The 14,367-nt window shown below is 33.0% G+C and overlaps 1 protein-coding gene across 1 annotated transcript; it reads left to right on the forward strand.

The window, feature by feature from the left end:
• The first annotated feature begins 4,571 nt into the window (after positions 1 to 4,571).
• On the forward strand, positions 4,572 to 14,079 carry LOC123658923. Its single transcript, XM_045594214.1, has 8 exons — positions 4,572 to 5,018; positions 5,497 to 5,656; positions 10,322 to 10,382; positions 11,774 to 11,912; positions 12,087 to 12,215; positions 12,301 to 13,302; positions 13,507 to 13,642; positions 14,028 to 14,079. Exons 1-8 carry the CDS (start codon positions 4,572 to 4,574, stop codon positions 14,051 to 14,053), a joined length of 2,100 nt encoding a protein of 699 aa, XP_045450170.1. The 3' UTR covers positions 14,054 to 14,079.
• The last annotated feature ends 288 nt before the right edge of the window (positions 14,080 to 14,367 follow it).

Here is a 14,367-nt window from a genome sequence, read left to right on the forward strand (position 1 = left end):
TTACGATATTTAAATTTTTTATTGATGACTTTTATCAGTGCTGCAGAAAACCATAGCGGATATTTACTAGACCGTGTTTTGGATTTGGGCACATGTTTAGCAATGATAATTCTCAGAACAGCAAACATAACTCGACAATTTCTTCTCCCAAGAATATTATTCAGGGCACTTGTAATTTTGTCATAGTCAGCAGTAGAAGCGGAACCTAACCCCAATACAAGATTTGAGCTTTTCCTGAAAGTAAATTTTAACGGAAAACTCAATAGGGGGGTGTAATGGTTCTATCCCGGAAAGAGTGTCCTTGCTTTCGCTCAATTGGGAGATAACCAGAGAGCTAATTACTAGGTCTAAAACGCGATTTTTGTTATTTTTACAACAATTATACTGTGTAAGAGCATTTAATGACATTAAATCAGTAATCATGTTATTCAACAAATTATTTGTTGTTATCGGAGTCAGTGCAGGGCCAGTCGTCTAGTTCCAACACAGACCACCCAAGTTAAAATCCCCAAGAACGATTATGTTAAAGGAGCTAAGTTTATCAATTATATGATTTGTATTTAAAATGAAGTGTTCCAAGATATGTTTCTGTACCGGAAGGGGAATATAAACGGTGCAAATGTACAGATAATCAGTTTGACCATTGGTATTTAGCAGTTCAAGTTTAACCCATAAATCCTCACAGTGCGATATACAATTTATGTGGAGTAATTGTGAGATTTTTCCCAAATAGGAAGGCAAACATCTTAACCTAATTGTATTAATATAATATATGATATGATATTTGAGAGCCAATTCATTGACGAAAGCAATCTATAAAATATTACGCTACAACGATTATTAAAATAAAAATATTCCAAAATCGAAAAAATGTATCTTTTTTCGTAGCATAACAGATGAGATAATATAAAAAAATTTATCCCAACTGTTATGATAAAAATAAGACATGATAAATATTTATAATATTTTTTATACAACTAGGTCGCCAAACAAGAGTACGGCTCACCTGATGGTAAGCGATTACCAGAAGCATTGCAAGCGTGTTGCCGCCTTACCCCGAATCTCCCCCAGGAGCTCTGGTCACCTTACTCACCACAGAAACACAACAATCATTTATTTATACTAACCTATATAACCATTTATCCATTCCGTACTCTCAGTTATTTTATGATATTGAAAAATTAAAACGAAAAAGGTCCAATGAAAATAAAAAAAATTACAATTCTTCTTCTAACCTCAAAACTTTAACCATGGATATCTCCATAACCATGGGGTTTTGAGGTGTGACAGTGTTACCTTGTATAGATTCCCCTACACCCTCCACCCTCCACACCCAAAAACTCCATAATTCGGTTTTTCTAATTCGGTTTTACCTAGTCTAGATCTTAGCCCTAATAACAATTATGAAGGCTTAAAACTATAAAAACTTAAAACTAAAAAATACAGTCGAACTGAAAACAACCTTCTTTTTGTAAGTTTGCTAAAAAAAGATTGAACAAAAAAACTTGTATTAGTATAAATTGGATGAATTAACTAAGCAGAAACAAACCAGAGTTGAAAATAAAGTGTACATGGGTGACACAGACGGACAGCGCGACACAGCGAAGCAGAATTTCATTCATTCACGGATAACCCATTGCTATCAACGTCATAGGAGCAATTATTACGGGTCCCCAGGAGGGTTGGGGCTGGGTTAGAAATGTGCTTGCGATGTTCTTGGTGTTAAAGGTATCCATAAGTTACGGTAATCGCTTACGATCAGTTGGGCAATGGGATGGTAAATAGGCATCTTCTAGGCAAGCGCGCACTATCTTAGGCTGCATCTTCACTTACCATCAGGTGAGATCGCAGTCAAGCGCTAGTTTATATATATATATATATATATATATATATATATATATATATATATATATAAGATGGATCGTTTGTTTGTTTCCTAGTTATATATATAAAAACGAGTGTTGAGCGCGGTATCCAATTGCATCTCATAAATTTTGTGTTTATATTATGCTCCATCACTTAGAAAGAAGATAATATCGACAGGCCAGTAATTCTTTTGATCTGAACTATTCTTCTTGTGTGCAATTGTCTGTGAAGTACGAATTTGCCTATTACAGTTATAGCTGTAAAGAAGCGCGAAAATTCGTCAAAATAGAAAACTGCTTAGGAAGATATTGTTTACGTACTATGGGCTATCACTACATAGTATAAAACAAAGTCGCTTTCTCTGTCCCTGCATAACATAACATAACATAACAATACACTTTATTGTACACCAAAACAGAAATAATACATATTATGAACTTAAACAGAGTATCATCAGGCACAAAGGGCGGCCTTATCGCTAAAAAGCGATCTCTTCCAGACAACCTAGGGGCAGAGGAGATGGTATTGTGTCAGTGTAGGTGTACAAATTGAGACATAAACGTTTGAATATATTTACTTATTTACATACATATATACATAAACATAAACATAAACATATACATATACATAAATACATACATACGTACATACATACATACATACACGTATACATACAAATATACATAAGCATATACATACACAAACACATTCATAAAAACATACATACATATATATATATATATATATATATATATATATATATATATATATATATATATATATATATATATATATATATATATATATTTTATTGAAGTTGAATATCAAGATAATGCTTCCTGACAGCCTTTTTAAAAATAGAAAGCGATTGTACACGTCTAATATGCAAGAGTAAAGAATTCCAAAGTCGAGAAGCTTGAACGGTGAAAGATTTAGTATAAAAGGAAGAGGAGTGAGGGGGAATTTCAAGAAGTAAGGTATTCTTAGAACGAAGACTGCGTTCATGGATATCACTAAGAAATTTAAATCGTTGCTTTAGATAAGCAGGTGCAACAGGGTTAAATAGAATAGAGTAAAGTAAGTTAAGAATATGCGTATTCCTGCGAAAGCGAATAGGGAGCCACTTAAGTTTTTTACGGAATTCAGAGATATGATCATATTTACGAAGTCCAAATACGAATCGTATACATAGATTCTGGATTCGCTCAAGTTTATTAATCTGCTCTTCAGTAATGTCAAGATAACATGTGTCTGCGTAGTCCAGAATTGGTAATAGAAGACTATTTGCAAGAGCAATTTTGGTGGGAATTGGAAGTAGATTACGCAGCCTGCGAAGAGATCCAGCCGAAGCAAAAACTTTACGACTGACTTCACAAATCTGTGGGCCCCATGATAGATGTTGATCAAAAATAACGCCTAGATTCTTCACACTTTCACTATATGGAATTACAATACCATTAAAAATTTACCTGCACATGTATGTATGCTTAAATCTTTAAAACTACGCAACGGATTTTGATGCGGTTCTTTTTAATAGATAGATTGATTCAAGAGAAAGGTTTATATGTATAATAACATCCATTAAATAGTGGAATAATGTTATGTCGTAAATAATTTTTTTTTTTCGCTTAAATTGCAAACGCAGGCTGAACCTTACGAGATTTATCAAAATAATGTACTAAGTATTATACACATTGAAAAGGTCTACAGAAAACTCCGCAATGGTATATACCTATCTCTTATGGATATCCCACAATAACATTTTTTTGTCATTTACTTTTTACGACAAATAATGGCTAATTTTCGAAGCGATTTTGACCAATACAGCATTAATCCTTATCCAATTAAATACCTTAAATATATTTTTTATTTAATATAGATCTATATGGCCCTTTACAGCATATGATTTAAATGAATATTTTCGAAGATATTACAGATTTAAAAATCGCGGTACGTAGCGTTTGCGGCGGTTCTGGCTGGCTTTTACTCTAAGTTAACGCGTGCGGGCTACGGGCAGTAATGAATAAATCAAACTACTGGATCGATTTTAATCATTTTTTCAGTGAATAACATAGGCCATAATTATATTTTATACCCGTGCGAAGCCGGAGCGGGTCGCTAGTATTACTATAAAAGTTTCTTCGAGTGTTGGTGGATATCCACGTTTCAAATCTTTTGAAATATTTCGAAGATTTAAAAATAGTGTGATATGGAAGAACCAGCAACGAATTCATGATGTGAATAATTGCGTATGTACTAATAACATTAAGATAGGAGTAGTTAGTAGAAGTGATGTAGTAGAAGTAGTGGACATGCCTTACTCATTTAACTTTTAAGTCAGAATAAAGGTAAGGCAGAGATTTAAATATTGCCACACCGAACTTTATATTTTGATGTTAGCAATATTACGCTGGTGTAATAAATTCAATAACTTGATGAGGTACATTGATTTTGACGTTTGAAAAATATTAAAGGTTGTGACATATCGGAATTATTGGATCAATAAGTTATTTAGGAAACAACTAATTTATGATATTACAAACTCGACAAGTCATTCATTAAAACTAACATTTAAAAAATCTAAATTAAAAAAAAAATTGCAGTGTAAGGTCTAATGTTTTTGTTTTAAACGCAAAATATTCTATTTATGTACGTATTTGAATGTTTGTTTGTATAAACAGCTAAACAGGTGCCTCGTCCGAAGAATGGATTCCAACGACAACAGCAATGAGGGCGTACCGGCAACGTTTCTGGAAATAACGAGCTTTAAGCGAGAACCGAACGAAGACTCATGCAGCGAAGCGGATAACACTAATAAGGCAATATATTTAACCCGACAAAAAATACATGGCCTATCTGAAAATAATTTAAACGAAAATTCGATGAGTGGCGTAAAACGTAAAAGTTCTGAGGAAAATTCTTTAAATATGCAGGAAGACGATAGGATGAGTGACGTTACCAATGCTCCCAGCGTTGTTGTGAAGAGGCGGAGGCATTCCGACTCGCAGTGCGAGTCAGTAGAGAATCCCAATGATATTCCTGATACAAATAACTTGCAGTGTAAAGAAGAAACAGCAACATGTACTCTGCTTGTGACAAACTCACCCGGAGAATGGACATCTCAGCAAATCGTCAATTATATAAGAGAAGAGGTAAGACTAACTGATATTAATTTACTCTACTTTCTAAAATATATATAATTACTAGCTGTGCCCGCAACGTCATCCGTTCGGAATTTAACAAAATAGTTATTGATCAGTTCGCAGAGCTAAATAAATTTCTGAAATAAAGGAGCCTAAGTTACTCCTTATTACACCAGCTATCTGTCAGTGAAAGTCCCTTCAAAATCGGTCCAGTGGTTTCAGAGATTAGCCAAAACAAACAGACAGACAGACAAAAATTATAAAAAATGTTATTTTGGTATATTTACCGAGTATACATAATATGAATTTAGTAAAAAGCGTTTATTTTAATATTAGAAACAGACACTCCAAAATTATTAATTGTATAGATTTATAGATTAAATAAGGACATATTTGCGTAGATTTCTTTCAAAATATTTTTCAATATATTGTAGAATTATTGAAATATTGAATATATGAATGTACAAAATTTTAATTTTATTTTCAGTGTGGAATTAACATATCTAAAATTAAGGATAGCCGAGACGGAAACATTAAGTCAGATTTCCAAATAAAACTTAAATTCTCTAATAAGGCTCAACTGAATAGAGTTCACGAGAAGTTAAAACAGAAAGAGGCCGAGGGGAAGCTCAAAGTACATACAGATGGTAATATTCTCACTTTTCTGCTTCTATTTTATAAATAGACAATTTCCATTTGTGATCTCTTTAAAATACTTTTTTCTGTGACATTATTGTTATTAGCTAGTTGACCTGACAAACAAAAGAATAAAAAATAAATATTTTTTTTTTCATTCCATAAGAAACTTCAACAAGATATTAGAAAGCTTTATAAAAAGGTTAGGCAAACAATTTATCCTTCCATTCTTGAGTTGCGCTTTGCAATACATTTTAGCAGTTATATTGATATATATTATAGATATGATGCATTAGAAAAAAAAAAGTATAAAAGTGTCACGTGACTGACTGACAACGTTTGAATTTGAAAGTTGTTTTTTAAAATAGCGACAATGTAAATTATGTTTAAGTAAAACAGTATGTAGACTTGATTTGGAAGAAATTAAATTGGTTCCAATATATTTTGTATTGGAACCAATTCCATCATCTGAAAAATTTAATTAAAAAAAAAAATAAATGTAAATTTGGAAATAACGCCTTCAAATTATCTACTGAAATATCAAATATCTTAATAATATCATGTATATGTTTTTTCATATACATGATATTAATCATGTATATATTTTTCTTTGAGTAATAAACAGATCATTTTGATTTCTATATATTTTTCTTATTTTTTTTTTTTTTTTGTTTGGGTAACAAGTAATTTAGTTTAACATATTTTCATAAAAAAAATTCACAAATGTTGTGTATCAAAATTGCTTTTTAGTCATGCGAAAGTACTGGTATTTTGTTGCTATCGATTCAATATATTTTACTATACTGACATAAATTAATGCTTTCTAATGTTGACGCGAAATTCACGCATTATAATGAAACAAATATTTCGAATTTTATCACGTACTATTAAGTTTTTTAGATGTACCATTTATTAATTATTTTTAATGTTAGGACTCTGTCCTCCGAAAACCGAAAAACGTCAGACATCTAAATAACTTAGTAAAAATTGTTTCATTATAATAAATTAATGTTATTATTTTTTTTTTTGTAATAATGTAGTTATTAAATGAATGTTTATAACATACATGCACGGTCGTCTGTTCCTAAGCTAAGCAACTTAATGCTTGTGTTATTACTAATATAAACGAAAGAGATAATTAAAGCATTGGCCTTTTTAATTTTACTATAAGTATGTATGTATATAATAATTTATTAGTGGTGCTGTTAAAAATTTAACAGTTTTATTGTAAACTTCAGCCTATTACAGTCCACACCTTAAAATAGTCACCAAGCTCGCGCTACACATCTCCGGTTTTCAATCATCATACACCCTCTGCCCTCAATCTCACATAAATCGTATCAATAGTATCTCAAGTTTTATTATAATTACAGACTAATAACTGAGGTGTGCTGTGTGGTTACGGCACTAAAGAATTTAGCCACCCCCTCTCTTCCCGTGGGTGTCGTAAGAGGCGACTAAGGGATAACAAGGTTCCGCAACCACCTTGGAGCTTGGGAAGCCGACTGATGGCGGGATAACCATCCAACTGCTGGCTTTGAAATACACAGGCCGAAGACGGGCAGCAGCGTCTTCGGTGCGACAAAGCCAGCCCTGCGGTCACCAACCCGCCTGTCCAGCGTGGTGACTATGGGCAAAACACATGAGTTCACGGTATTTTTGGCGTAAACTTGTGGAGGCCTATGTCCAGCAGTGGACTGTATAGGCTGTAATGTATGTATGTAACTGAGGTAGGGCATAGCAGGAAATTTCCTGCTCAATATATGGAGAAGTCTAACTGGGGTAGTACCTCGACCTTACATAAGATCACAGCTAAATAATATTACTTTTAAGTAGTACACCAACACATCACACTACACACCAACCTTAAAAGAGTATGTTAAGCAGTCGGTCCTGGTTGTTATCATACACAGCTGATAGCGATCGTTACTAATAGTAGAAATAAATTCGAAAAGTGAGGTGGATTAAGCTCCGACCCTTCTCCTACAAGCAGATAGATAGATATGCCCAGCCGTGGGATGTTAAATCATTATACATGTCATTTTACATTATTACATTATACAGGTGAAACAAATTATTATAAAACCACAGGCAGTACCACCTTATACATTGACATGAAAGTCAAGGTTTAACACTTTTGATCCTAGTAATACATGAAATAATTGTGTTTGCTCGCAAACGAAAAAAAAAACCGACTTCAATTAAATCGACGAGTAATACAACGTAGATCGACGAAAAAATAGTCAAGTAACAACGCATTATCAAAGATTACTCAAAAAGTAGTTATCAGATCTCGATGAAATTTAAATGTGACCACATGATAAACATCGGCTTTCGATTAAATTATAATTGTGTTTGCTCGCAAACGAAAAAAAAAAACCGACTTCAATTACATCGACAAGTAATACAACGTAGATCGACGAAAAAATAGTCAAGCAACTACGCGTTATCAAAGATTACTCAAAAAGTAGTTATCAGATATCGATAAAATTTATATGTGACCACATGATAAACATCAGCTTTCGATTAAATTAAAAATTATCAAAGTCGGTACACCCAGTAAAAAGTTATTACGGATTTTCGAGAGTTTCCCTCGATTTCTCTGGGATCCCATCATCAGATCCTGGTTTCCTTATCACGGTACCAAACTAGGGATATCCCCTTTACAACAAAAAAAGAATTATCAAAATCGGTACATCCAGTAGAAAGTTATGCGGTATAATACAACGTAGGTCGACGAAAAAAGCGTCAAGTAAAAACGCATTATTAGATATAACTCGAAAAGTAGTTGTTAGATCTCAAATAAATTTAAATGGGACCAATTGGCACACACCACCTTTCGATTAAAACAAAATTTGTCGAAATCGGTCCACCCGGTCAAAAGTTCTGATGTAACATACATAAAAAAAAAAAAAAAAAATACAGTCGAATTGAGAACCTCCTCCTTTTTTGGAAGTCGGTTAAAAAATCATTAAAATCGGTATACCTTATAAAAAGTTATTGCGAATTTTCAAGAAGTTCCCTATATTTCTCTGGGATCCCATCATCAGATCCTGGTTTCCTTATCATGGTACTAAACTAGGGATATCTCCTTTCCAACAAAAAAAGAATTATCAAAATCGGTACATCCAGTAGAAAGTTATGCGGTATAATACAACGTAGGTCGACGAAAAAAGCGTCAAGTAAAAACGCATTATTAGATATAGCTCGAAAAGTAGTTGTTAGATCTCAAATAACTTTAAATGGGACCAATTGGCACACACCACCTTTCGATTAAAAGAAAATTTGTCGAAATCCTCCACCCAATCAAAAGTTCTGATGTAACATACATAAAAAAAAAACAGTCGAATTGAGAACCTCCTCCTTTTTTGGAAGTCGGTTAAAAAATTAAAGTGTACATGTAATAAGGTATTGTTTTGATTATAGCGTTTGTAACTTATTATCTTCTTTTGCCTTTTTAAATATTCATACATTGCAATGCGTACTTACATCCTAAGATTGATAGGTAAATAACGTGCTTAACATACTGTATTTTTTACATAATAAGAATTTATGTTCCAATAAAATATTGAATAGACCATCTGTATTAGTGGTTCCAAGATCGATTTTTAAAAGTGAGGCCAGCAACACGAGAAACAAGCGCGTTTCCGACCCTACCCTCAGTTCCCTCTAAGAGCTCTGATCATTTTACTCACCACAGGAACACAACTCTGTTAGAAAGCAGTATTGTTTAGCTGAGATCTTCTTGTAAGGTCGAGGTACTTCCCCAGTTGAACTGCATCAAATTTTAGGCAGGATATTGCCTACTGTGCCCTACTTATTAGGCTCAAGTCTTCCGTAATTCTTCCGTGCATTCGTAATTTTCGTTTGTTTGTTCGTTCAATTTTAATTTTTATTGTTTATACTTTGTAGAAGGTTCTTATGGAATGAAATTTTAAGAAAATTTCAAAAAAAAAAAACGTATTTTTGATTTGAAGGAACAATTTAAAATTTATTTCAACTTCCGCGTTTGACAGTCGACTAGATTGGACAAAGTCTGTCGAGTTGATCGATATATCGATTGTAAATATGATTGCGAATTTTATCTGGAATAATTGTGTTTGCAGGCAAACGAAAAAACCGACTTCAATTATATCGACAAGTAATACAACGTAGGTAGACAAAAAAATTGTCGAGTAAATACGCATTATCAAAGATTACTCCAAAAGTTATAATCAAATCTCGATGAAATTTAAATGTGACCACATGATAAACATCGGCTTTCGATTAAATTAAAAACCATCAAAATCGGTACACCCAGTAAAAAGTCATGCGGCTTTTCGAGAGTTTCCCTCGATTTCTCTGGAATCCCATCATCAGATCCTGGTTTCCTTATCATGGTACCAAACTAGGGATATTTCCTTTCCAACAAAACAAGAATTATCAAAATCGATACATCCAGTAGAAAGTTATGCGGTATGATACACGACGAAAATAAATGATAAATGACGGAGTTATCCCCGAACATACATATATATATATATATATATATATATATATATATATATATATATATATATATATATATATACGGTCGAATTGAGTAACCTCCTCCTTTTTTTGAAGTCAGTTAAAAATGCTTTAATTTATTTTTATGTTGAATGTAGGGTAGGTACAGTGTAAATAATTTCTTTTAGATGACACCCGCCAAGAGAGCAACAATGACGAATCTGAGGTTATGGCACAAATAGAGGATAGGTAAGTTTTTCTTATTGAAGATTTATATCCATGTTTATTTTAAATAATAAATAAATATCTATAACATACACACACGGTCGTCCGTTCCTATGGTAAGCAACTTAATGCTTGTGTTAATAATAAAGTAATAATGTTTTTAAGCAGTGTTGTGTTCCTGTTGGTGAGTAAGGTGAGTAAGGTGACCAGAGCTCTTGGGGAGAATTGCGGGTAGGGTCGGCAACGCCTTTTTTATGCTTGCGATGCTTCTGGTGTTGCAGACGTCAATAAGCTATGGTAATTTCTTACCATCAGGCCGTGCGCTTGTTTGTCGACCTAGTTATATTAAAAAAAAATACGAATTGCAGGATAACTTCATTCCTAAGCCCAAAAAATAATAGCTATCTGTTAAATTTTTTCATAATCAGATCTGCCGTTTTGAAGATGGACAGGTGCAAATGTTTCAATAATTATAAGTGAAATAACTTATTTTAGAATATTTAAAAACCAATAGATTAATTTAATAAATATTTAGATTAATTTAATTATATGATCTACGATATTATTATCTCTTTTTTTTTATCCATCCAGCGCAGAAGTAATTTAATATTTATGTTATAATTAAATACAGTTCTATTTAATCGTTTGTAAAAACTCTTATGTACTGAAAACGTAATTGGCATAACATTTGTCACAGTAATAAACGTACATACATGTATAAAAATATATGTATTTACGTTTTAATCAATTATATTGGAGTTTTTTTTATTCTAAAAAAAAAATAGGAGATTTTGTCACACAGTGACCACATCACCTGCATCGTTCTTAACTAAATCAATAACGTCTCTTTAAATATATTAGGACTAATTTATAAACATTTCTAGCCTCTTCAGAAGTTGGTGAAGCCAAGATACTGTTGAATACCCCCCACATTATTTAAATTATATTCTGGGTACTGCATAAAAAACAAACTTCTTTCAGTTTCAATTCGCACACATTCCATTAAAACATGAGATGTATCTACTCGGTCACATTCTGTGCACAATGGCGAATCAAATTTATAATGGAGTTGTCTTTAGTAAATTATTCTTTAGTAAGCAGTTGCCATCTTTATAAAGTTTGAGTGATTTTAGATACAATATTTAAGCGATTACCTTAACAGCGAAAAGTGACATTCGTTGTACCCTCGTACCTTTTCCTACCTTCAATTTTTTTTCTTCTAATAGTGATCAGTTATAGTGACGAAGGTTGCTATGTTTTTTGTTTCTTTGTTTTAATTTTTATATGAAATATTAAAAAAAAAGATTGGTTGCCGGCATTAATCGCAGAAACTATATATTATTCTGCTAAGCGTTCTAAACTAAACATTTATCTTTATTATGCCATAATTATACTGTTAAATATACTTTTAATAGGGAACCGGTTAATACAAATGCATCATCGACAGACAATGAGTTCGATGATTTTGACGAAAATGCGTTTTACATAAAAGAGGATTACCTAAATTCTCTAGGAATTAAAACGCCTATTACGAATTGGGTAACCGTTACCAATGTAAGTAAAAATGTTTACCTGTAGCAGTAGTTAGAATGTGTCGCGTTCTGAAACATATAGTTGTTTTCTATATTCTGATCTGTCTGTAGCGTGTTTGTAATTGAAAAAAAAAATGTATTATTGTTTAGTAACTTTAAAGTACTGACTACTGAGACTGTTTTGTATCCTTTACAGTTTAGGTGCGATAAATCGGAATTGAAGGAGGTTTTGGAACTTGCCGGTAAAGTCCTTGTATGTTCCGTGATTGCGATAAGCAATAAGTATGCTAATATCATGTACAGCCATCCGCTCGAAGCAGTTCAGGTAAAATAACAAAAATTATACAAAATAAATTGACGATAAAAACAATTTTTATAACCTTTGTACAGCAAATTCGTTTTCTTTTCAGGCGATATCGATGCTAAACGGTCAGAAATTTTACGGCCAAACCCTCAAATTAACAATGAATAATTCAAAAGATACGAATTTGCTTTTGCCGAAAGGATTAGCTGATGTCGGACCAGGGCTCGGGAGGTACGGCAAAGGGTTGCCGGATTTAGTCGAACAGTATAAACGTTTCGTTAAGGGACGGAAATCGTTAATTGACGTAAATTTGTTCCAACCGGAACTTTTGCGGAAAATCGGAATAGATCCCGAGCGAGACTGTCCAACACCGATTGTACGTTCCGTCATTAGTAATAGTTCTAGCAATCATAATGATAATGCATCCGAACAGGGAAGTGACGTATCCCAAACTGATTCTAACTCGACAAGGAATAACGAAAATCATTTCGGTGTTATTGGACAGAGGATAGCTAATTGTTTAATTCATACGGCGAATGCACCAAATACGCTAAGTACAACACAATTCCACAACAATAGAGTACCTAACTTTACACCACTGAACCAATCAGTTACAGTTCGATCGAATGGCCCAGTACTTAGTATTAGAGGTCAAAACAGTACGATGCCTATTTCTAGTTCGGTTCAAACACCGAGGCATCTTCCACCTCCACCCAATGCCATGCCATCTTACTGCCCACCAATACCTGGCGTCGATACCACTAACACAATCAGAGGATCTTATAATATCAGCGTGATGGGCGCTACGCCTAGACCCGCAATTCCTGGCTCGATAATGACAAGAGGTCCTTTGCCTAGTCCTTTGTCCAGTCCAATGAACCCTGTAAGACGACTTGGACCAATACCAATGGCTCATATGTCTAATCAAACGAATCGTTTTCCGGGCCCAGGTCCCAGTAATGTAGGACCAAACTTTGGCCCAAGAGCACCAGTTCCTGTCCAAAATCCAATACAAGTTTCTAATCCAGGTATCCAACCAAGGCAGTATATGTCATCTAATGTACATATGTATAAAGGCGCCGATCCCGTTACAATCCAAATAAGTAATGTAAGTTTAAGTTTTCATTTTATATTGTTTATGTATTTATGTTCATTCAAAATTATATTTTGTGCATCTGATTGTTGCAAGACTTAACATTTTCGTTATTAAAATTTTCATTCTCAGTCGAAAGGAATAATCAATTAACAACCATTTTCCATACTAGTGTTGATTTGTCGATTTAATCGCTAATTAAATATAATGTTTTGTCAGTTGCCGCCATCAACGAATTTCGTCAACCTCGGTCAAAAGTTATCAGAATTCGGTCACGTTGTATTCCTAGAGTTTACGACTCCAGGTTGTGCTGTCGTACGTTTCGGGAATCCCACTGAAGCTGACAGGTGTATACGTATCCTTTTATAAATACAAATAAAAATTTTGAATTAAAATATAAAAAAAAAGAATTAAAATGAAAAAAAAAATGAATTAAAATGAAAAAAAAAAAATTGAATTAAATTTTATTTTAAGCCATTACAATTCCGAATGTATCTTTTTAATGTGTCTTCGTCAAATATATATTTTTGTTCAAACTTGTCATGGGTTGGGTTGAATTTATATGGGTTACCTTCAAAGCGAAATATAATTAAGTTTATTGTATTCTGTATTTAAAAACAAATATATAAATTCGCTTGAATATTAAAATTTATTTTAAAATTTGAAATTTAATTTAGTAAACAGAAAGGGAGAAATTTATTGAAACTTGTAACAAACAATTAACTTAACTCGCATATCAGAGGGCTACCGAAATGTTATGGGATGAAAATCAATGTTCTTCAATAGCTGTCTGGTGAGTAACAGTTGATTTTACAATTGAAATTTGCATCTGCCGTATACAGTATTTCTAGATTTTATAGAACCTTATTGAAGCTTTGGAGAATGCTATAATTGTGTTTGCTCGCAACCGAAAAAAAAACCGACTTCAATTACATCGACAAGTAATCTATACTAAATAATATTATAAAGCTGAAGAGTTTGTTTGTTTGTTTGAACGCGCTAATCTAAGAAATTACTGGTCCGATTTGAAAAATTCTGTTAGTGTTAGATAGCCCCTTTATCGAGGAAGGTTATAGGCTA

Source organism: Melitaea cinxia, chromosome 13 (assembly GCF_905220565.1).
Source record: "Melitaea cinxia chromosome 13, ilMelCinx1.1, whole genome shotgun sequence".
NCBI lineage: Eukaryota > Metazoa > Arthropoda > Insecta > Lepidoptera > Nymphalidae > Melitaea > Melitaea cinxia.

What these genes read in the sequence shown, in the direction of transcription:
- LOC123658923 (XM_045594214.1), top strand. Translation starts at nt 4,572, where the DNA reads ATGGATTCCAACGACAACAGCAATGAGGGCGTACCGGCAACGTTTCTG. An exon ending in GCTCAAAGTACATACAGATG is followed by an intron (nt 5,657 to 10,321) that starts GTAATATTCTCA and finishes AATTTCTTTTAG; the next exon opens with ATGACACCCGCCAAGAGAGC. An exon ending in ATCCGCTCGAAGCAGTTCAG is followed by an intron (nt 12,216 to 12,300) that starts GTAAAATAACAA and finishes TTTTCTTTTCAG; the next exon opens with GCGATATCGATGCTAAACGG.